Below are 25,638 nucleotides of genomic sequence, written 5' to 3' on the forward strand. Positions count from 1 at the left end.
TAGTAGTTTGATTCATGAGTGCCAGGGCATGTCCAAATGCCAGTGGGCCTGCACACACTGCCCATCTGAGGGGCAAACCTCCTTCCTCTGAAGCTTTAGCCTTGGGCTGCGAGGGACCCAGTTTCCTGTGTCACCATGAGGAGGCACAGCAGAGGACTTGCCTTTGGAAAGTCTGTGTAATAACAGGGAGACTTACACATTTGGCTGTTTATCGCATTGCTGCTGGCCAGTGGTGTTAGCTGAAAATGAGAAACAAACAAGCACACAAAGTGGGAAACATGCTAACTCTCTTCATCCATACACACTAGATGCATCACATCAACCTGTTGGACATACAAGTCAGAGATCTGCCATAGCTGAACTGATGTCTTAGGAATGCTAGTTCTGCATGCTGCGTTTGCAATTATAAGAGACATGTCAAGATAAATTATGCTGTTTTTGATAATACTACAGCCAAGAGAAATGGTGTGTGAAGCTGTTAATAGTTGTATCAAATTTTTGGACTGTTAATTTTGAGTGCAGTTTGAGTATAGTAAGTCTCTGCTGTTTGATGCTTTCACTTTGACCTCTTAGTGGCTGAGCTTTCTTCTGGTTCTATTTTGGGAATTCCTGCTCCTAGCATGAGATGGTGATCTGGGACATTAATGATGACCAGTACATTGAGAAAGATGAGATATACCAGCCTCAGTGGGGAAACCTCATAATTGTAACAAGCAGTCTGGATCATTGAATTGAACCAGTTTTTTTTAAACAAAAGTCCTGATGTGGCCTCTGGGGCTAACTGTCATTGTAATGGGGGCAAGCAACAGTAGGCACTTCTGCTTTCCTGCACCATGCAAGAGAGGTGCTTTGCCTGACCTGTAAACTCTGACAGAGGGGACGATTTTGGAAGGCATTGGTGAATGTAACCACATGGCCTGCAACCTGTGGGATTTGTGTTTGCAGAAAAGGGGTAACTCCCAGTCACCTCACAGGCAATTCGAATGGTGTGAAAGAAAACTCCTCCACATCTTCCGTTAGCATTTCTTAGTTACAGTCATTACACTGACACCTGTGCACCTAATATCTTCGCCACAAGTGTTTAGGCACAAGGTGGGGAGATGCCCAGGGCAGGTATGACTGGTTCCAAATTTCCCGACTGCGTTTTAAATGAAGGTCAGGGCTCGTGCCAAATTGAATTTTTTAAACTAGCCTTTGCAAATTACAACATCACTTTGCAAATCACCAACCTGTTCACAGAATAACCTGTTCACAGAATAACCTGATAGTGTAAAAGATACATTTGTCTAATTACAAATGCAAACGTTACGGCCACATCTGGATACCTATCTCTTTTAAGAGGAAACAAAAACAACCTTTTGCGGAGGGCTGCAAACTTCATAATGCGAGATTGTGTTTCCGGGGTTGCCGCCCACCATTGTTCTGCACTTTGTACATTTCGGTGTCATGGTGAAGAAAAACTGACTCATTCGTTGAGGTTGGAAAGCAATCTCTGGAGCTTTGTGCGGAGCCTCTCCCAGTCAGTAGAGCGGGGCACTGAGCTGCAGCCTGACCTTGCACCGTGTGGGGAGACTGCCTGACCTGTGGCCTCACCTTGCACTGTGACTGACTTCAATCAGGTGGGGCGCCGACAGCGCGAGGACCACCTGTCGCTCTGAGAGATGGACTGCGAGCTCCGCTGAGAACTCTCTGCAAGTCGGTGAGGAAAATCTCAGGGGAATGGCGCAAAGCTTGGAGAGCTTTATCGACTCGCTCGATCCCAGCACTCTTCCTAGAATAATGCAGATCCAGTCTGGAATTTACTTCCAAGGTAACGGTTGGATTTTAGACGGCGTAATTTTCCGGTGCACTAGGATTTATTCTTATGCATATCTGCATTCATTTATGTTTTATTCCAAATTGATTTATTTTTCAAAAAGTTTGACAGGATGGCGCGTGAAACTTTTCAGTGCCACAGACCATTGAAAACTTTTTTTTAAGTCTGCAAACTTACAGCGACGTGAAGTTTGCTGCATTGCAATGATCTCAAAATAACTTTAAACTAAACCAAGTTTAGTCTTAGTTTGAATGCTTACATTTTCTATTTATAAACTTCTCTCGATACAATTAGCAGGAAAAACCCGTGAAATGTTACGATACTCACAACAACGCTTACTTTACACAAACACGCTTTATCTGGTTGACCCTATAAGACACGGTTGTTTTTTTTGCACGGTTTAAATGCATTGTTTAATTCAAATGCACGTTTTTAACCAAAAAAGTTTTGATCTTAAGGTCGAAGGTTTGCTAAATGTAACGGAGGTTTATTTAGGAATGTATTTAAAACTTAGTATTGTGAACAATTGGAAAAGAGGGCGGCATTGTATTTTAACAAGATTTTTTTGTTTGTTTTTATTGTATTTTATTGTTATTTTAACTTTTGCTATTTCTAAATGTAGAAGTAAAACCCAGTAATTTCGGTAAATATTTGGAAGAGAGTAATTGTAACATGGAAGTTACGATCACTCCGCGTTGATGTAATACGGTCAGGACTGGTTTCAATGGCGGTATTTTTGCACATGTAGTTCCAATAAAGTTCGGTTCTGGAAATTATTCACAAACCCCAATTCATTTCAATAATGTCACAAAATTTCATTTAACAGAATCAGTCAAACTAAAAATACACAAGAACCCTTATCATGAGAGATGGTTGTGTACGTGAATATTGCTATGTACTGATAACTACATATACCGTACAGTGGGAGAAGGGTTGCCTCAATGTACTATGTGTGACATAATTAGAAACCTGTTCTTTGTTAATGGATCTTGTTATGCATCTTGCACAGGGGAAATCTTCGCCAAATGTGGGTACTATAGTCAACTGGTGTGATCAACCAGCATCTCTGAAACTTCCCTGTTTTACAGTTGAAATGCTATCCTTTGAAGGTTCCTGGCTCCTCGTTGTTTCTGTGATGTGTCCTCTGCTAGGAGCCAACATTTCTCTGGAGCTTGTTTTCAGCTTCTTGAAGATTCTCTGTAGCATCTTGATATTTCTCAGTAGCTGACCTCCAAGCTCTTGATGCAGCCATTCTGAGTCACCAGTGTTCCCGTGCAATGCATTTCCCAAGTACAGTATATAAGTTCCTGTGCAGCCAACTCCCAATATTTCTATGCATTTTGGTGGGAAGTCTTTGATATTTCTTTGTGACCTTCTCTTCAGCTCCCTGGTATTTCAACGTAGTTTGTTCACCAAATGTCCAATAGTGCTGTGCATGCAGCCTGCACTCTGCTGTTTTCCTGCAACTTTATCCCTGATTCCCCAAAATTTACTTCACTGTTAATTTGAGAGAAATGGAAGCTTAAAATTATCAGATGGCATTCCTATTTATGAGAATTGTCTAGTTAAAGAAATCAGAGTCCTGAAGTAATGTGATTTATGTGAAGAGGATTTCACTATATTTCAATGATTTCCTTGAGCCTCAGTAGTTCTCTTTGCTATTACTTCCAGTTTTTTTTGTAAATTGTGTGCTGGTTTATAGTCTGCATTCACAATTATTATGTGTCCTTTGAAACAAGCTATTTGACTTTGAGAGATTTTATTCCTCTAATTATCTGTTCCTGAATATATGATATGTATTCAAACAGATGTGAGTAAAAATAATCCTTAAGTTTAAAGAAGCAATAGTTTATGGAACATAATGAAAATTGGTTCTCCAACTCTTGTTTTTTCCTGCTGCAAATATCAAATCAACTCCTTTGTAGCAATATTAATATTTGTTTTTGGATTATTAACAATGATCTTTTATTCTAACTCAGGCAACATGAGTTGGAAGAAATTTTGCACGCATATAAACGGAAAGAGTTAGATTTCATGATTTAAAGCAAAATAAATGTTCTTGAATCATTGCTGTTTTCTGTTGGGCTTTACCTTCAAGTTTCTCCTACCCCACCATTATGACTGGAAAACAATAAGTTAACAAGAAAAACAAGAAATAAAATTCCCTTTCCCACCCACTCAACTATTTTATGTTTCTGCATTGAAATTTAAATACATTTGTTTATCTGATAAAACAATCAAGTTCTATTCCATGATTTATTTCTTGATGTTTCACAGTGGAAAAAAAACGTTCAGTCATGCTTGAAGTGATAGTGATATTTAACTACCCTGCATTTGATGAAATTAGTTTTAAGTGGTTGAAAAGCGCAAACGTTAAATGTAAATCTTATTTCAAGCACTTATACCACTGAAACCTAAACTGCGAGTAAATTATCACCATTTGCATTATGGCTGACAGTCAGGCCCAGTGATCACTGATTTCTCGCAGGTTTTCTTTCCTTAACTCAGACCAACTATACGGAGTTCTGCTAATTCATCTCAAACTGAGATTTAATCCTGGGACCTTCCAGGCATATGTTGCCAAACTACAGATCGGATGAACTGATGAGCTCCATTTATTCTGTTGGAAAACTTGTAATCTGTAAAAACATCCTGTATTTATTAGTTTTGCTAAATGGTTTAGCAACGTCCTTTAGTACAGCAGACTTATACCTATGTTTACAAACCATTTGGAGGTCATTGTATTTAACAGGGTGCGACATAAAGTTTGAAGATAGTTATAATATTTACAATCTGATGATCTTTGTTTAGAGATCAGAAGTGTTCAGTAACTTTTCTCCAAACATGACACAGCTGCTTCTCCCTCAGCTCAGGAGCCAGGGTTTAAGTCTTTCTGACAGCTGTAGGGATCCTAAATGAAATTCATTTGGTAATTATTGATTTCTAATAGAAAACAATAACCAAATACATCAGGCATTGTTTTATAAATTACTATGATTTATTTTATCCTATTTTTGGCTTACTTGTGTACTGACATATTAGCTTTTTTTCAGCCTGGTTCAAGCTGCCGCTTTCAATTTTCAGCTTTCAGTTTTTCAACTCAAAATTTCTGGGTCACAAGAATATGCTGTGTGATATTTACTACGATTCACAAATTGGCACTCAATTAGCAATACAAACAGAAAATATAAAATATTTCTATGCAATTTGCCACAGCTGCACTATACTGGTACGGAAAAAGTATCAACCTACTTCCCATTCATGATCCAGGGCCTTGGTGAGACCAGACCTGGAGTAGTGATACAGTTTTGGTCTCCTTACCTAAGGAAGGATATACTTGCCTTAGAGATGGTGCAATGAAGGTTCCCTATATTGATTCTTACAATTGGGGTAATAGTCCCATGAGGAGAGATTGAGTCGTGTAGGCCTATATTTCTTAGAGTTTCTAATTAAAATATATAAAATTCTTTTGGGTAGGCGCTGGACGTATGTTTCCCCCTTCTTGGGAGCCTTGAGCTAGGGATCACAGACTCACAATAAGAGGTTTCCTTTTAAGTCTGAGATGACATGAAATGTCTTTACTCACAGGTTGTAAATATTAAGGATTCTCTGCTTCAGAGATCTGTGAATGCTCAGTGGTTGAGCACATTCAAGTCAGGGTTCAATAGATTTTTGGATTCTAACTAAATCGGGGGATATGGGGATAGTGCAAAAAGGTGGATTTGAGGCAGCAGGTCAGTTATGATCTTATTGAATAACAGCGTTGGCGCAAAGGGCTGAATGGTCTGCTCTGTTATGTCTTATGGTCAAAGATTGAGCATTATTGGTAATGGTTTTTTGGGGCTGTTAGGTGTCCCTCAGGTTGGACTCAGCTATGATGTTGTTTGGTAGAATAGTCTACTATCACTGTAAACGTACACACAGACAGAGAGGTACTGGAGGTTTGTTGACCCGCCATGCAATTGTAACCGGCAGAAATTTTTTTTAAAATTGAGCAGTCACACTTAAATGTAATTTTCAGATTTTATTCTTAAATTACTACCTGGGTTTGGTAATTTTGGGTTACTTCATAGGAGTAGGATGGTAGGTAACATGTTTTACTTTAACAAATTTTAGTAAATCAATGTGAAAATGGCCTTTTGATTAACTTTTGAAACTTGTGTTTCCCGGAGTATTTGAAACTATTTTGCCACTGCTAGCTGCCAACAAAAGTGCAGTTAATGAATATACCTAACGGTGAAAGCTGAATTTTTTTTGTTAACCAATCCTGGGTAATCAAATTAACATGTAGACCAAGGATTTCTGCTTTGGGTGCAATCAGTGATTTGGGCTGCAGTGCTACAGAAAGTTCAGTGACCTCACCTGCGTGGTCAAGGTTAGTGACTGTATCTCCAAGTGAAATCTCCTCACACCAAACCACTAACTTCAAACCACTCGACACATCCCACCCTCATCAACAATCTCTAGCAATCAGGACTCATATCTAAAATTCATATGCTCACATCCATACCTCACAGCTTCTACACACTGCCATTTATGGCAGACACATTACCTAAACATATTGGGCACCTTGCTGCCCAAAGACACAGCAGGGAACGCTTTTCCGGCGATCACAGCAGCTCCACAGCTATTTAACATTCTGAAAATTGTTAATTGACTGGAGACAGAACTTCCACACTTCCCTCAGGCAGAATTCCCACGCCAGAAAGTTTCCAGCCAATCTGATTGTTCGACAGCTCTGTGATCCCAACAGCAGCAGTGGCCAGGACTTGGACCACAAGCAGCCACTAGATTCTAAGTCCTAGGGCAGAATTTTCCCCTTGGTGGGCGGGCGGGCGTGCACCCGACTCGCTTGAGCATGAAATGATGTGCGGATGTGCGATGACATCAGGCAAGCGCCCGACAAGAACGCGCAGTCACGCGATAATTTAGGCAGGCATGCATGGGAATCGGCAGCATGCCCGCCAACAATTAAAAGGCCTATTAAGGCCATTAAAGTATCAATTAACTTACATTTTTTGCTGCCCATCCAACCTTATGGTTGGGCAGGCGAAAAGGCCAGGCACCTTTTGCATTTTTTTGGAAATCCCATAGGCGGGATGAGGTTTCCAGCATCAAATAAAAATAAAATAAATTTTTAAAAATTTCATTTATAACATGTCCCTACTCATGTGACAGAACCTGGGGCAGAATATTACGCTTGGCGTGCTAAAGGTCAAGTGGCCTTCCACATTTTTTTAGGGAACTTCATCCACGAGCAGGGTGAGGTTTCCTAAAGCAAATAAATATTAAATAAAAACTTTTGAATTAAAAACATGTCCGAGCTCATGTGACAGAGTCACATAAGGGGGCATTTTATTAAATTTTTATTCTCATCATTATTTTTGTTTACACTGCGCTTCAATCTCCCTGAGGCAGCGCCGTGTCTCAGGGAATTTGAAGTGTTCTTTCTCACACATGCGCGAACTGCGCGTTAGGCCCAGCTCTCCCTCCTCCCCCACCCCCACGGGCAGTGCTCAGCGCGGCTGTTCGCAATCCACACAGAGCAGGCCTTAGTTGGCCCGCCCGCGTGAAATCACGGTGCAGAGCCGACTTTGGCTGGCTTCCCGACTGCCCCTGCCGAGCTTGCCCGCCAAGGGCAAAATCATGCCCCTCATAAGTGCAGGGTGGTCTCATGGCAGGGAGGGGAGGTGAGACCCAAAAGGGTTGGGGTCTTGATGGAGAGGCCAGGATGACGGGGGGGTGGGGGGAATGGCAAACCTTGGGGAGGTGACCCTTACCCTCTTTCCACTGAGCAGGCTTCCCCCCACTCCCCGCCCCTGAACTCCTCCCACGATCCTCAAAATTGAGCCCAGGTGGGAAGCAGCCTTTAAGTAACCAATAATTGGCCACTTAAGGGTCTTAATAGGATGAGGGTGGGTGGGCCACCCTCGGCTTTGCACGTAACATATAAACTTGCAGACAGGTCGGGGAAAATGGGAGAGCAGCAGGAAGGCCACGCAGGGAATTTTACAGGCATCCCCCTCACCCACCACCTGCAAACTCACCGGTGGGGTACTGTAAAATTCTGTCCATTGTAACAGATCCATTCACACTTTTCCGTTTTGGACAGGGTGGCAGATAACAGGAGGCAGCAGCAAAAAAGTGGAGGACAGGCATGCCTACATCTCCTCAGCCTCTTGGAGGAGATGATGCTGCGAATTATCGGGCCGGCAATGACTGAGGCTGCTGCACTTGGCATTACCGAGGACATTCAGGATGAAAGTATGATTCCTGCTTTATGCACCTTCTCAAGTCCCACTTCAAACATTCCGGCATCAAGTATAGACGATGTGACCATGGACCTCTTGCTTTCCACCCAACCCAACTTCCCTCCCTCCACCATCCCCTTCCTCATTTATGCTTTCACCTACCCAAGAACTGCCACCTGACTAGTGAGTGCATCGAGTAGGAAAATAACACGTTTGATAAATAAGCACCATCACATGATACTGGCACTACTTGTGCATTGGAGGGTAATATAGAGGTGGGCTCAGCACATGGTGACTCACCCGGCATGAATGGGCTGGGGGAATACAGGAGAAAAGGGTAGTGCGTGTGCCAGCTCCCCAGAAGGTGGAGTGGCAGAGAATTTCTGCTACAGATGACTCAGGTAACAATTTCAATGGGGCAATATACAGTGGAAGGCTGTTAGGCATTTATAAAGAGATGCTTGTTGTATTTGTAGACCTGCCAGAAAGTCTGTTGCTATGGTCATTGAGCACAGAGGGGTCCAGCTACAACTTGATACAGGGCTTTCCCAGAACTTAGAACTCATTCTTTCCAGTGTGGAAGTAGTGTCCAACTCCATGACAGCATTTGCAGATGCAGCATCTCGTGGCCAGTGTCTCTGCATTCATCATAACACAGGCAGAAGCCACCCAATATCATACTGCTGTAGTGGAAACTTGGACTGAGATCATGGGATCCATACTTGTTATCTGGCAACCTAGATTGGTGCCATACAGGCTCAGACTCCTGCCATCATAGCTGCAATACCAGTGCCCAAAGAGGCTTGCAGCATTTCATAGCAGATCAGCAATCTGTCCTCCAGCAGGTTACAAGGGTTGCTGAGGCACTGCCCTGGGGAATGGTAGTGGTGACAAGAACCTGCTGTCCTCTCTCAGGACAGCATTTGTCTCCCACTGCCACTCTGCCAGTGTCCCTGTTAATGCCTGTCAGCCAGCCAGTCCAGACTGCTATTGCCCATGTTGAGGTGGTGCAGTCTAAAGCTGGGGTCAGAGATGCTCAAGGTTGTCTTGCAAGGTTATCTGCAGCCTTCCGGGGTGAAACTCAGCTGCCTTCCAGAACCCAGCAGGCATGCTGTAACCACTGGAGTAGTCTTTGTAGGAGCACCAGCTGAGGCAAAGGCACCCACAGACAGGCACTATGGGAAAGCACAAAATTGAATTCTTTTGTTTGTAAAATTGGAGGTTTTATTTGATAAGTTTATTAGGGAATAGTCTGCGTTGGAAAAGTTTAGTAGAGCTTCTGTAACTTGGGGATATTTTCAGGGGAACCAGATTCTCATGAGTCATAGAAGGCCAGCCCGGCGAAGGTATCCTGAATGCCTCCTCTTCCTCTTACTCCTCCTTTTACTTAAGGAGGGACATAATTGCATTGGAAGCAGTTCAGAGAAGGTAACAAACCTTCTCTGATACCTGGGATGAAGGGTATATCCTATGAGGAAAGGTTGAGCCTATACTCATTGTAAATCAGAAGAGTGATAGGTGATCTTACGATAGATATTGAGAGAATGCTTCCCCTCGTGCACTTTAACTTTTAAAAGAAATAACAGCTGGCTGTGACTCAGTTGAAACAAAGCAGTGCTTGCAATTTCAACCGATGTTTGTTGTCATAAGGCTGAGGGGTATCATTATATAATTTGAATTGCTTGACAACTTCCACAACCTTTCACTATCACAGTGGCGAGCCTGTAAGTTCACAATGTGATTGACAACTCCAAGTGGTTATAAAGTGGATTAGCCATCTTTGATAGAGGGGCTATAAATACATATGTTTATTTTCATAAAGGATTTAAATACTTGAAGGGGTTTAAATGTATTGAATGGGCTTTTATCAGGGAGTGTGCTTTTTTTCAGTATGGAGATGTCTGAAATCGATGCTTAGAACTAAATTTTATTTCATGTCAACATGGCTCCTGAGATTTGCCCATGGTGGATTCTGGGTGAGTTAGCATAGAGAGTGTAAGGGCAAAGGGTGGTGGGGGGTATGGGTTGGCATTAAGGTGACATGGGGGCTATAAAGGGCTATGGCAGTGCTTCCCAAACTTTTTCCCAGTTTGACCTCATTTTAATGTCTCAACTTGGTGTGACCCCCAGTGTGAAAATTTGGGAGGTTTGAGAGTTGTTGAGCAGTGGGTGGTGACCTTTAATTGTTGTGCAGGGTGCAATGGGCGGCAGCACCAAAATAAAACAAAATGGCAGGAAGTAACCTTCACTATTATTAAAGTGCACAATAACTTTGAACATATGAAAATTATGTGTTTTTAAATTTAAACTCTTTAGTGAAAATGTTATCTTACTCACTGGGCCGATTGAGACACATGGGCTTGCATGTTGCGACACAGTCTCTGAAGATCTGGCAGTGTGGTTGATAGCGCACACCTGATCTCCAATATGACAACCATGCTTGATCAAGATTTGATGCATATCAGTGTGCTAAAAAAAAAATGTGTGTTCAAGGCAGACACAGTTGCCTGTGTGAGCCTTGTTCACACCACCCCCATTCCAGCAAACTGCAAACCAGAAAGAAGAATTGGGTGTGGTCACAGCAGACACTGTGTGAAGTTTGTTCACTGCTTCCCCCACCACCCCCCCCCACCTCCCCTATCCCCCCTAGCCCCCAGCCAGTGAACTATAAGCAGGGAAAAAATATTGGTGTGGGTATCATGGGTCCTTGGAGCTGGTCCCACGACTTTCATGAGCCCCCTACTCCATGGCCACCATTATGGCCTTGGAGCTCATGACCCCAATTTCTCGTCCCATAGGGTCGCAATCCACAGTTTAGGATCCCCTGGGCTTTGGGATGAGTGGGGACATGGGTTGGCACTAAGGAGTCATGGGGGCTATAAAGGGCTGAGGCAGTGCTTCGCAAACTTTTTTCCAGTGTGACTTCATTTTAATGCCTTGACTTGGTGTGGCCTTAGAGTGAAAATTTGGGGGGTATAAGATTTGTTGAACAGAGGTAGTAGGCTTTAATTGTGTGGGCGGGGGGGGGAGGGCAGCGCCAAATAGAACAAAACAGCAGGATAGTAATGTTCACTATTTAATTATTAGAGCGCACACTAACGTTAAACATACGGAAATCATGTTTTTAAATTTAAACTATTTTGTGAAAATATTATCTTGCTCACTGGGCCGATTGAGACACATGGGCTTGCATGTTGTGACACAATCTCTGAAAATCTGGCAGTGTGGTTGATAGTGCACATCTGATCTCCAATATGGCATTCATGCTTGATCAATATCGAGATTTGATGCAGATCAATGTGCTAAAAAAATAAACTGGGCGTGCTTAAGGCAGACGCTGAGGATGCCTGTGCAAAACTTGTTCATTCCCCTCCCATCCCAGTGAATTGCGAGCAGGGCAAAAAATCGGGTGCCTGTATCATGGTACCCTGGAGCTGGTCCCAGGACTTTCCCAACAGAGCCCTCACTCCATGGCCACCATTATGACGGCCCCAAAATCTCGCAACCCATGATTTGGGAGCCCCTGAGCTATGGGATGACTGGGGGGCATGGGTTGGCATGAGTTGCACTAAGTTGGCATAGGGACTACAAAGGACTATAGGGATGAGTGGGAGATATGAGTTGGAACTAAGTTGACGCAGGGGCTATAAAGGGCTATGGGGATGAGTTTTTTAATTTATTCTTTGGGATGGAGGTGTCGCTGGCAAGGCCAGCATTTGTTGTCCATCCCTAATTGCCCTTGAACTAGGCCATTTCAGAGAGCAGTTAAGAGTTAACCATATTGCTGTGGATCTGGAGTCACATGTAGGCCAGACCAGGTAATTTAGCAGATTTCTTTCCCTAAAGGACATTAGTGAACCAGATGGAGTTTTTTTTTATGACAATCAATGATAGTTTCAAAGTTGCCATTACTGAAGCCAGCTTTCAATTCCAGAATAATTAATTAATTGAACCCATGTCCCCAGAGCAATGGCTTAGGGCCGGGATTTTCCAGACCTGCCATAGCGGGGGATGCGGCGGGCCAGCCAAAAGTCTTTTGTTGGGATGGGAAAATTCTGGCAATGGGCAGGGCCAGAAAATCCCAGCATAGGTCTCTGGATTGCTAGTCCAGTGACATTACCACTCCAGCTCACACTCAAATGAAATTTCAGCCCTCAGTCTCACTGGTGAAAGAAAAAGAAAATAAATACTAGCATTTATATAGCACTTCTCATGACCACTGGATATCTCAAAGGACTTTACAGAAAATGTAATACTTTCAAGTGTAGTCACTGTTGTAACTTAGGAAACATCGTAACCAATTGGCACATAGCAAACTCCCACAAACAGCAGTGTGATAATGACCAGATAATCTGTTCTTGTGATGTTGATTAAGTGATAAATATTGGCCAGAACATTAGGGATAACTTCCCAGCTCTCCTTCAAGTGCCATGGCATATTTTACATTCACCTGAGCAGGTAGATGAGGCCTTGAGTTGATGGCTCATCCAAAAGGCAGCCTCCAATTTCTTTAGTACTGAACTAGAGTGTCAGCCTTGATTTTTGCACTTGAGCCAGGCCGAGGAATTGAACCTAAACCTTGTGACTCAGAGGTGAGAGGCTGCCAACTGAGACACAGCTAGCACCCTAGGCTACTATTTGAAGTGGACTGCTGCCAAATCTTTCCTAAATAAACCCACAGAGTCTTTGAAACCTGAAATTGTTCACGTAAAGGGCTGAACTTTTTGGCATGGAGCTGGGGAGCAAGAATTGGTACAGTTTTTGGGTCCCGAACCCACCTCCAGTGTGAAACTGATTAAAGTTAAGATTTTGGGTGAGCACTAATTGGCCTGGAATCAGGTTCCCTGACCAATTCAAGGCAGTGGGCTGGCTGTTGCAGCTGGAGGATCAATCAGAGGCCTTCTAGCTTCAGAAAAAACACCCAACTGTAGTACAAGGTGACTAGGAGGGCGTATTAGCAAAAAGGAGCCCTCTCAGATACTTCTGCAAATATTTAATTTAAAAAACTGAAAAAGCAGCCAAGCAACCACTCTGGGGGGAGAGCCTTGTCTACAATGTGGCCTTTGCTATACCTCCCCCCACTCAGGCAGGCAGGGAGGGCCTGTCAGCTTGGCAGGACTGCTGGCATCCCGTACCTTCCAACCTTCCAGGCCCCTGATCTTCCCCCATTGTGTCAGGAAACTGGAGGCCAAAAAGAAAACCCCATTTGGTCTTCCTAACTTACCTTAAACAATTTACTGCCCAAGCTGGCTTCCTAGGCCCTGAAACTACATCCGTCACAATGATCAGTGTCGGGAACAGAGTCCAGAAACTGATACGCCAGCTGAAGCTGTTATTTTCAGGCCCTCCCGCCTCTGTTCCTGACCTCAATGAGCAAAAATTGCAGCTTACAGCTGGAGACTTCTTGGCCTGTCACTGTTTAAATATTATTTATTGGCCCAGAACTTCTGTTCACCGGGTGGTCGTACCCAGGAGGTGCCCCAGAAGATGTGCGGGGGGGACCTCCTAGAAGTCCCCATGCAAGCTCTGCATAGGACTGGCCCAGGACGTTTAAGCTTCCAAAGAGCAATTACCCTGCACTGGAACCATTTGAGACTCTGATTTAAATCGGAGACTTTGGATGATTCCGACTCGCAGCAGAACAGTTACCCAGGAAATGTTAGAAGGATTAAAGCCATTTCTAATTCCTGGATAACTATAGTACTGACCACCCCGACCCCTGACTACCCCACCAGCTCCCTGACTGCCCTCCCCCCCACCCCTGCCAACTATCTCCCTGCCCCCCCCACCCCCAACTACCACTACCTCCTGACCACCTGCCTGACATCCACCACCACCCTGACTGACCACCCAAGCCCCCCCCCACCCATCCTACCCGCCTTTACCCACTCTATCCCCCCTACCCCCACCCCCCCATCCTACCCACTTACCTTCAGCCTGGTTTCTCAAAGTGACCGGGACCTTTAAACCTACCTGCTTTACGGCAGCTAATGCCATAAAAAGGGGGTGTGACTTCACTTACCCCGACACTGCTGCCTTGCATTGGAAAGTCCCAGGAGCCGGTGCACTGCACGTTTCTTAGCAGGCCCAAGTAAGAAGGTTGGGCAAGAAATGTGCAGCATTCAACTAAGGTAAGTAAAAAGGAGCAGAGTGGCAATCTAACTGTTCCTCTGAAGTTCTGGCCCATTATATTATATTTATTTGAATTTCCTGCATCTGCAGTATTTAGCTGTTGTATCACTGTTCAAATAGTGTTACTGTTTGAGGTGCAAACTCTTACTTAAAATCTCTGAGATTGGTAATGTCAAGCTGTTTCAGAAATTTTTGCTTTTCATGTGATCTCTATGCTTCCTTCACGAGGATGAGAAATCAGGAGGGAAAAACTGGAACAAGAACAAAGAACTTAAAGGGCAGCAAAAGCAGATGGAAAAAGGTACACTAGGGGCTCATTGCTTCTAATTGCAGGGCAATGTAATCCCTGTGCAGGAAAGAATGCATGTACAGGTGACATTTTAAGTAATTTGAAAACGACTCTGCAAAACATTATTTCATCCTTTGGGGTTTGCTTCATGGAAGATTTTTTGCCACTGTTAATTAATCTTTCCGATTGAATGTACAATATGAAGATGATATAATGATGCTCCAATGTGCTGTACTAACATTTAATAGTATGTGGGTCTATTCCTTTGGTTTCTCACATTGGGCCCCTGACCTTATATATCTTATGTGTCAACCTTAGCTGAGTGGTAGCAGCCTTACTTCTGAGTCAGAACTTTGTGGTTTTAAGCCTCACTGCAAAGACCTGAGCACATAATCTAGGCCAATACGTCAGTTTAGTACTGTGGTGCTGTATTTTGGATGAGACTTAAACCAAACTCTAGTCTGTCGGCTCAGGTGCACAGAAAGATCCCGTGGCATTAATTGAAGAAGAGCAGAAGAATTTTTCCAGTGCCCTCTATCCTTCAACCAGCATCATTAAAAGATTCTTTTGTTGTTTATTGCATTGCTTTTTTTTGTGTTATTTGCTGTTGCAAATTGGCTGCTGCCTTTCCCTGCAATATAGCAGTGACTATCTTTGACATCAATGTTTGTGCTCCTTCTCCTCCACTTTAAAATAATGTCTTTCCCTCAAAAAGCAATCCTACCAGACATCACCTGAGCACTATTTCTTGTATGACTCTAATCTCTGTCAATAACAAATTGTTACAAGCGCATATTATTTTTTTACTGTAAATAATGCATTTGCATGCAATTAACCTACTCTTTCTTAATTTCCTCACACACATACGTGGGGCTTCCTTTTATCTATTGTTTCTTTCAGGTACCACCTGAAGGCCATCATCATGGGAGGTAGTGGGTTCCTTGTGATGTACGAAAGCCCAATGGGACTAAGATGGCCCTCATCTTAAGGGGACTTGCTCCTGAGCAGCCTCATCTTGCTTCCACATGCCACTGGTGTGGTGCTCTGAGGGGGATGACTAGAGGCCTGGCATCTGAAAGGCCCTTGAGTCCTTCGAGAAGAGTAAAACTCCCGGAAGCGACGGCTTGCCGGCGGAGTTGTATTCGGCTCTGTGGGACTTGATCGGCCCAGACCTGCTAGAAGTGTACGAGAGTATGCTCCTGGCCGGCAGCATGTCAGAATCCATGAGGAAAGGCATCATCACCCTCATCTACAAGCACAAGGGGGAAAGGGAGGAAATTAGAAATTGGCGACCCATTTCACTGTTGAATATGGACTATAAGATTCTGTCCAAGGTCATCGCCAACCGGGTCAAATCCGCTCTGGAATTGGTGATTCACCCTGACCAGACCTGCTCTGTGCCAGGCAGGAAGATCTCTGACAGCCTGGCGCTGCTCAGGGATACGATTGCCTATGTACAGGACAGGGGTGTGGATACCTGCCTCATCAGCTTGGATCAGGAGAAGGCCTTTGACAGAATATCGCACACCTACATGGGGGATGTGCTCTCCAAAATGGGGTTTGGGGAGGGAATTCGAAATTGGATCCAACTGCTCTACACTAACATCAGTAGCGCAGTCTCAATCAATGGGTGGGAAACAGATAGCTTTCCGATTAAATCTGGAGTCAGGCAGGGCTGCCCTCTCTCGCCTGTCCTTTTCGTGTGTTGCATAGAACCCTTTGCCGAGTCCATCAGGAAGGATCCGGGCATAAGAGGAGTGACGATCCCAGGCAGTGGAGGCACTCAGGTAAAAGCCTCCCTGTACATGGACGACGTCGCCGTCTTCTGCTCGGATCCGCTGTCGGTGCGCAGACTGATGCACATCTGCGACCAGTTCGAACTGGCCTCGGGAGCCAAGGTAAATCGTGGGAAGAGCGAGGCCATGTTCTTTGGGAACTGGGCTGACCGATCCTTTGTCCCCTTCACTGTCAGGGCTGACGGCCTGAAGGTGCTGGGGATATGGTTCGGAGGGACCGGGGCATGCGTTAGAAACTGGAAGGAGCGAGTGGCTATGGTGAAAAGGAAACTGGGCATGTGGGAGCGACGCTCCCTCTCCATTGCGGGTAAGAACCTGGTCATCAGGTGTGAGGTACTCTCGCTGTTGCTGTACGTGGCGCAGGTCTGGCCCATTCCAGACTCCTGCGCGACGGCGATCACTCGAGCCATCTTCCGCTTTATCTGGAGGTCGAAAATGGATCGTGTCCGCAGGGACGCGATGTACAAGCCTCTAGATAAAGGGGGAAAAAACGTGCCCAACATCGCCCTCATACTGATGGCCACCTTTGTGTGTGGCTGCATCAAGCGGTGCGTAGACCCTCAGTACGCAAACACCAAGTGTCACTACGTGCTGAGGTTCTACCTGTCCCCGGTGTTGCGAAGGATGGGTCTGGCCACGCTGCCCCGGAACGCTCCAAGTAGTTGGACCGTGCTGTACCACCTGTCCCTGGTGGAAAAATTTATGCAGAAAAACACCTTTGACCACAAGTCCATCAGGCAGTGGTCAGCACGTAACGTCCTAGAGGCCCTGAGGGATAAGGAGAGGGTGGACCCTGTGGGATGGTTCCCCGAGCAGACTGTCAAAGTCATTTGGCAGAATGCCTCATCGCCAGAACTTTCCAACAAGCACCAAGACGTAGCTTGGCTGGTGGTGAGAAAGGCCCTCCCCGTCAGATCCTTCCTACACGCCAGGAAGCTCACCCCCTCTGCACGTTGCCCTCGAGGTGGCTGTGGTGGGGAAGAGACCGTTGTCCACCTCCTTGTGGATTGTGCCTTTGCAAAGAAAGTCTGGAGAGAGATGCAGTGGTTGCTGTCGAGGTTCATCCCGAGCAGTTCTGTGACACAGGACTCTGTGCTCTACGGGCTGTTCCCAGGGACACACACCGAGACAAACATCAACTGCAGCTGGAGGATCATCAACTCGGTGAAAGAGGCGCTTTGGTCTGCCCGAAACTTGTTGGTCTTCCAGCACAAAGAGTTGTCCCCGACCGATTGTTGCGGACTGGCACAATCCACAGTCCAGGACTACGTGCTGAGGGACGCACTAAAGCTTGGGGCAGCTGCCGCAAAGGCGCAATGGGGAAGGGTCGCTGTCTAAGACCTTTCTACCACAGCGCACCGAGAGACTGGGAACTGTTTAGAGCCCCTCGGGCTGTACAGATCAAAATGAAAGGCTGTAAATGATTGTAATATTGTTTGTACTGATGCACCTGGTGATACATTTTGTAAAAGTTTAACCTGGATTGTACCCTTGTAATGTTGTTTTTGAAATGGTTTTGAATGTGATTGAAGATATTTTATGAATAAAGTATATTTTTACAAAAAAAAAAAAAAAATCTGCTGCTCTCCTGAGAGAAGGCAGTATCAGGCAGTTGGCATTCCTGCATAGACTGGTGCTCAGTATCTTCTCTTCCTCATCATCGTCATAAGGTACCAGGAGAAATCTCTTTTTGGCTGATTCTGCTCTTCAGAATCATTACCTTCCTTATCCCCTGCCCCCTGTGGCTGTGGTGCATCTACAAAAAAAGGGTAGTTAAGAATGGATGAGCATTACACCCTTGGGACTAAGAAGACAGAGAAGGGGTGATAGGTAATGGCTGTGTGCTGCTTTACAGGGATGGCAGAATGACCATTTAGATATTTAGTCACTAACTTACCACTGTTGGTAGATTATGGACATCACCATCTTCCTTCATAAGAGCTGGGTGTCTCTGCAAAAATTCCATGGCCGCCTCCCGAAGTGGGTGAAGAACTCCCTTCCACTGGCCTGCCTTTGGAAGAGGATAGTGTTAATGAGGGGAAGATCAGCAGTTGAATGTGTGCCATGTTACATTGGAAAGCTAAAGTAAAAGATGAGAGAATATTAGCTTATTAAAGTGGTGGGAGAAAAATATAGGGCTGTATATGTACGTAATTGCTGTTAAGGGAGCTGGGTAGCCATAGTGCAAGATGTTAAGCTACAGGCTGCTCTGAACCAGAATGCACTATGAGGGATACTTATGTTAAGAGGGCATAGAGTAGTGTCCAGGCTGGACAAGGAAGAAAAACAAAGGTGTCCACTGTGTCACCATGGCTATCCGGGCGATGTTATTGAACTTTTTCCTGGCACTTGTAGAAGGCACAAATGATATTTCTGGGTAGTCTTATCTCACCCACACCGAGGAGTCTGTAGCTCCAGCATTCAACCTCCTCCAAGTGGGCTTGGAGACTTGAACCAGTGAAGTTTTGTGTTCTCCTTTCTGATTTGATGCAAAGACTTGTTGCATGCCTGGTGTTAATGTTGTCATAATTCTGAAAATAATATTGTGAGACTTAGAATGAAGTTATTTGACAGTTAAGTGAATGAGCCAAGCACTTACCTCATTATTCCTTTGCTCAAGTGTGTAGACTGAACATTGTCTTTAAAGGCTGCACTGCAATTTCCATGCACTTCAGCTACTTATATCCATGTCAATTGCTATTCCAGTGGTTGTGCAAATGAGCTCACCGAGGGAGATCTTGTGTAAGTGTCTCTCTGGCCCACCAGTGGGTGCAAATCTTTTACACTGGGATAAAAGAAGTGTAACATTCGGCATGAAAATTTGGGGCCATTTTCTTGTTCTATGCCTTGATAAAAGTAAAGGGTGAGATAGGTCAGAGAAGTTTGTTGAATGGAAGCAAGAAGAAATCTGAGGGACATAATTGCATAAAAAGTATACACAAATTAGACTTCATACTTAACAGATGACTTATGAAACAGACTGATAAAGTGCATAAAGTATAGACTATGTAAAACTACTAAAAAGAAATGATTTCCAACTCTGAGAGGAGGAGCAATGAGGAGAAAGATAAAAATGATTAGTGTTGCATGGTCATATTTTTACCCAAGCTTTTTGTTGTTTAAATTTGAAGTTGCTAAATTAACGAATCAAAGAAATTAAAGTTGAATTGTTCAGCTGAAGTCTAAAATTATTGGTATTTTGGGCGCTAAATATTGCGATCTTCTATTTTGTTCTAGGAAATACTATCTAGTTTTGTATGTTTCTTTAGACCTAATCTACAATAAAAGGTATTCAAATTTCATAAATACCAGCTGGTTTATGATGAAAATTACATAAGCTTAGCTGAGGAATTGTTAAAAGAGCATAAAACTGAAATGTTTTAGAAAGGGAATGCAGAATAAAAATTAGAGCTTCCTTTATTTTTGAATGCCAGGATGTATCGGAAGATCAAAGGAGCACGAGATTAAACCAATTGTTAACCAAGATAAGTGGTGTTATTGAAAATCTTTATAATGACGGATGGGCTGTGGTAGTAAAGAGAAAAGGCTAATGAATAAATTGGATAAGAATCCTTTGAAAAAGGCATTTATCAATGAGAATATAGGAATGAAAAAATGTCACCCAGCTTATCCAACTTGTTCCAACATCAAGTCCTTTGTCGAGAACTAATCTGACCATACTTTATCATTTTGCTACCCATAACTACATGCCTACATTTCAAATTAATCAGAAATTGACAGTCAGTATTTCATGCATTAAGAAGAAGTTTGGTCTTGGAATTTTTTTCTATTCATCATGTGAATCTAAGCTTTGGTGGTAAGGCCAACATTTGTTGCCCATCCCTAATTAGAATCATAGAAGCCATCAGCACAGAAGGAGGCCATTTGGCACATGAGGCCTGTGCTGGCTCTTTGAAAGGACCATTTATTTAGTCCCACCCCAGCTATAACCCGATAACACTGCAAATTGCTGCTCTTCAAGTACATGTCCAATGCCTTTTGAAAGTTCCTATGGAATGTGATCCTACCATCCTTTCAAGAAGAGTATTCCAGATCTAGATCTAGAAGGACAAGGGCAGCAGATAGTTGGGAACACCATCACCTGGAAGTTCCCCTCCAAGTCACTCACCATCCTGACTTGGAAATATATCGCCGTTCCTTCACTGTTGCTGGGTCAAAATCCTGGAACTCCCTTCCTCACAGTACCTACACCACGTGGACTGCAGCAGTTCAAGAAGGCAGCTCACCACCACCTTCTCAAGGGCAACTAGGGATGGGCAATAAATGCTGGCCCAGCATCCCATGAATAAATTTAAAAAAACCTGTGTGAAAAAAATTCTCTTCATTTCCCCTTTAGTTCTTTTGACAATTATTTTAAATCTATGACCTCTGGTTAAGGACCTACTTACCAAGCAAAGATTTTCCTCCCTACTTGCTCTTCTGAAACTCCTCATAGTTTTGAATATCGCAGTTGGAAGGAGAACAGTCATTAGAGCGGTGAAGGTTAAGGGGAGACCTAATACTACCCTGGGTATGGTGTTGGGCTGCCTTATTAAACCACTGTGGTATCCGCATGGTAAAGGTACTCCCACAATGCCACCAAGCAGGGAATTCTAGGTTTTTGATTCGGTGACAGTGAAAGAATGGTGATATATATCCAAGTCAGAGTAGTGTACAACTTGGAAGGGGATATGGGGGTAATGGTGTTCTAATGTAGTTGCTGCCCTTATTGTGAGCAGTCCCTTGCAAAATTAATATAATAAAAACTACATTTTCAGTACATGTTTTCTGATCCTTTAAGTTTCATACCTAAGTTTCTGTGTCATGTTAAAGTAGTATAAAGAAGTAAAGGTCATGAGCAAGTTGTAGAAAAACTCAACAAGTTCAGGAAATATCAGATTCAAAATGTGTATACCTACCTAATTAATCTTTCTTCTGTCTGAATGTCTTCATTAACATTTTTACTCAGTGACCTCGGCTTCTTTGAAAAATCTGGGGAGTCAATTGATATTCTTTGCAGAAGCCATCACTCTGCAACTGGAGACATAGCATCTTTTTTTGTGTCTTACAATTATCAAAGGCCTGAGTATGTGCACTGTGGAGAATTCAAATCATTGCAAAACAAGCTGCACTAGAAACCTTTTTTGCCCTAAGTTATAACAGGAAAACAATTTACTTGTATTTACCTTTAGTTTAGAGGGAGAGGAAGCGGGAGGGATGGAGCAAACAGCAAATAAGATTAACGAAAGTAACTTCATTTGGTGAGCTAACACCAATATTAACACAATGAGCTGATGGGTTTCTGTGGTATAACTTTTCTGATTTTAGGGAATTTCCTTCGAACTACACCCCAACTGCCATTGTAACTTCACCAGAAATAGAGTGACAGCCCAGCTTACCCAAAGTTTACACTGCACTTTTAGCAAAGTGTGGTGGCAGACCTACAGGGCCATAATTGCACTTGTCATGATTTATGCAAAAATGCTACAGCAATTTCAGGCGAGAGGCAGATGCGTGGTTAAATGCTTTAATCCAAACATTGCTGTCTGACAGGTCTGCTGTTAGATTTGCAAAAATATAATCTCACATCCTGGGCCCTTATTGAAATGCATTGAATGGTGTGATGTTGCTATATTTTCACAATAAATACAAGTTAAACTTGGCACAGAAAGTTAAATCGCATCTGGTCCAATCTAATTATCCTTTTAATGACAAGATGGGTTATTTACTGCCAGTCAAGCTTTCTGGCAGTGAAACTTGACTATTACAAGGCTGAAGTTTCATTCTTTCAGGTTATTAATTGTTGGAGATTTTAAAAAAGTAAAATTTTATTTTCAAAAATACTTTTCCATTGGCACTTTTCACTCTTGCTCCTAGTCTAATCTTTTTATCCATCTCTTTATTTCTGTTTCTGTACCCAGTGTGACATTGAGTTCTAATTTACAGTTCCTTCTCGGTCCTTGTGCTACTAATTTCACAATCCTGAATCTGATAAAGGAGACACACAGTTTCTTGGCCTGTTCACTCAGGTCTTAGATGCCTGTTTTCCCTCGCTGTAACATTATCAGCTTGTCCTTTCAGCAAATGGTGATTCAAAACATCAACATGATTAAACAGACAAGAGCAAGTCCAGCTACTGGCAAATGGCATTCTTTGCCCTTGTACAGCAAATTATAGCCCGTTATTTACTTATTTTTCTAATTGGTATGTGTGGTATATTCCTTTAAAATCAATAAAATATATGTTTAAAGTTTTAACTATTTACATCATGCTGTAGTCATTAGTCATTGTATGAAACCTCAGAAACTTTTCTGAGCTTCCATGTGATGTTTTATACAGCAGAAGTAAATTTGTGGCAGTAAATTAGCTACAGTACATGACTGCAGAAAATAACTTGTGTATATCTTTAAACTTATTAGTCAAGAGCTTTGTGCTGCTAATGAATATTATTAAGGACCTGGTGCAGTTTTCCTTTTCAGCAGTTTTGAAGTATATCCTGTGTACAGTACATTGCCAAAATTAAATAGTTCATCTTGAATTATTATCACCGAGTGATAATTGCTGCAATGATATATGCAAAATGGATGCCACAATTCAAAAGCACGTTGCAACTCAACCGCTTTTACCTGTACAATTCTTGTGGTTTGTGGGTAGGAGTTTTTAAATATTTTAAAATTAAATGTATGAAAAGATCAACTGTATTTATCAAAATTATTTGTTATTGAAATGCCATATTTAATGCACATGATAGAAAATATTTTTTTCTCAGTATATGCACACCTAGGGATGACACAAACTGATCATTGAGAAGACTTACGACATTTAACTTTTGTCTTGTGGTACCATATAACATTCTAGGGAGACACTCTCCTAGGTATCCAGAAACAAAGCTGTAAAACTAATTATAAGGTATATGAGAGTGACTTAAGATCACTCTTAATCACTCTTCTTTGTGAGGAAATGCTTGGTCTTGTTAAGCACTCCTTCCTCTATATGACACAGCTATGATAACAGTCATTGCAACCCATAGCACTCTTGAGGCTCTGCCAGTTTCATGACCATATTATTGTTTACAAATCTGTGTTTCCTGCTTTCAAGTTTATAGGGCATTATTAATTATGCACATTGAGAACCATTGATATATAATCATTAGGGCACAGAATTTGACTAATTGACAAATGTTATACATTAGGAGGTCTAGATAGAGTAACAGAGGTGAAAATCCTGCAATTATTTAACAATAAATTGATGCTGCAGTGGGAGGAGTTTGAAGTCAGTCAGGATGGATGAACTGAGATAGGTTTAATGGCCTTTTACAACTACCATGTAATGCATAGTAAATATTCTCAAAATAACTGAAAAACAACGAAAATTTAAAAACACAACCTGCTCCTTGACAAACTCGTGTAAGCAAAGCTTCCTTCTTTGTTTACTCTAAATAAGTGTGCAGATTGTACAACACAATCTGGTCTTAAATGGATGGTAAATCATTCTGTACCTTATTTAAAATTCACTTTAATATTTAAAGGAAGCTATTGCATATTAACTTCAAGGTTGTTTGCTGTGCAATAAGATGGATGCTGTTAAATAAGTTTATTTTTGAATTACCAATCCCTGCTTGCACCTTCTATGTTTTTCAGAATGATGTGCCTCAGGAGAACAAGATTAGGCGATGTGATTTCTGGGGCAGCATCTTTCGGTCGGCAAGCGAGAACGGGGCCCAATCGCCAATGTGTAAAATGACATGGGGATACATCGGGCCTGCACCCCAACGTCACCCCGCGTCATTTAGATTTGCAGTTCGGCAGGCGCGCAGCCGAGTTGGCTGCGTGCCCGCCGAACTGTCAACGGCCTGTTAAGGCCATTAAAAAACTATTTAAGATGATTAATGGACCTGCCTATCCAACCTTAAGGTTGGCGGGCAGGCCGGGAGCCCAGGCAGGCTTCTGAAAAAACATGAAACGTCATCCATGGGTGGGATGAGGTTTCATGAGAGTATTTAAATTTTTATGAAATGTTTCAGTAAAAGTTAAGGACATGTCCCAACTCATGTGACGCTGTCACATGAGGGGACTTGGCAGGGAAATTTTTTTATCACCTTTATTTGAAGCTCTCAATCGGAGCCGATCTCCCTGAGGCAGCACTTTGCCTCAGGGAGATCTGTGCACTCTTTCGTGCGCTTGCATGAAAGAGCATACTCCCGGCTGAGGGAAACCCCCGCCCGCCCTCACAGGGAGCGCACAGCGCTTCCTGGCGATGCCACGCTGGGCGGGCCTTAATTGGCCCGCCCACATAAAATGGCGGCGCACCCCCAACCAGGAGCGCCTTGACAGTTTGGCGGGCGTGCAGCCAAGTTGGCTGCACGCCCGCCAAATTGAAAATCTAAATGACGTGCAATGACGTCGGGACGCACGCTTGATGTCACCCTGCGTCATTTTACGCCCCCGCTCGCTTAGCTGAAAATCCTCCCCTTAAATTATATTTTTTCCAAACTCTCATTTTAGTTTATTCTGTCATAATTATCAATATTCATGTTTATAGGGGTTGCACAATTGAAATGTAATGGATTATTTGCAACGCAGTACTTTAGTCTGTGATGATATTGTGACATTTTAATTGGTACTGAGGATTATTATCTTCCCATGATTAGATGGCAGCACTTTGACATATTAGAAAGTTGATATTTATATGATTTATATTTCCTAGTTTAATTTTGATTCAGATACACATCACAACCTTTAAACTATACATCCAAACCAATTTCTTCCATTTCCATCGTGCTGTAAGCACAATTTGATGATGCCAGTTACTTGTAAAACATTTGAAATGTTTTTCCAGGTTCTGTTTATGAAATGCATGGACATGAGTGTTGCCTGGCTACAGGCGAAGTAATTAAAGTCATTGGATTCAAAATATCAAAAGTTAAAGCAGAGAGTTGTGAAAATATTGAAAACAACAATTTCAGGACTACAGTGGAGCTACCACTAGACTATCCAGGTATTTTTATCTTTCAGTTGTATATTGTATAAGCTCATCCAAAACTCTGCTGCCGGTATCCTAACTCAAAACAAGTTCTTTTCACCTATCACCCCTGTGCTCGCTAACCGACATTAGTCACGAACATATCGATTTTAAAATTATTTTCTTTGTTTTCAAATCCCTTTGCGGCCTGACCCCATCCTATCTCTGTAATCCCCTCCAATCTTACAACCCTCTTGAGATATCTGCAGTCTTCGAATCCTGGTCTCTTGTAGTTTTATTCACTCCACCATTGGCGGCCTCTTTCTTCCTTTAAGATACTTTTGACTAATGTGTCAAATTTTGTTTTACCACAGTAAAAGCACTATACAGTCT

General features: G+C 42.9%; 1 protein-coding gene across 1 annotated transcript in view; it reads left to right on the forward strand.

Moving 5' to 3' along the window:
• The first annotated feature begins 1,472 nt into the window (after positions 1–1,472).
• Positions 1,473–25,638, forward strand: part of themis (thymocyte selection associated) — a 45,151-nt gene continuing 20,985 nt past the window's right edge. Inside the window, exons 1-2 of the mRNA XM_078541294.1 lie at positions 1,473–1,810; positions 25,123–25,281. Of these exons, the coding sequence (XP_078397420.1) occupies positions 1,720–1,810; positions 25,123–25,281 (250 nt within the window). The 5' untranslated portion in view covers positions 1,473–1,719. The remainder of the gene's footprint in view (positions 1,811–25,122; positions 25,282–25,638) is intronic.

This window comes from Cetorhinus maximus, chromosome 5, assembly GCF_964194155.1.
Source record: "Cetorhinus maximus chromosome 5, sCetMax3.hap1.1, whole genome shotgun sequence".
Classification (NCBI taxonomy): Eukaryota; Metazoa; Chordata; class Chondrichthyes; order Lamniformes; family Cetorhinidae; genus Cetorhinus; species Cetorhinus maximus.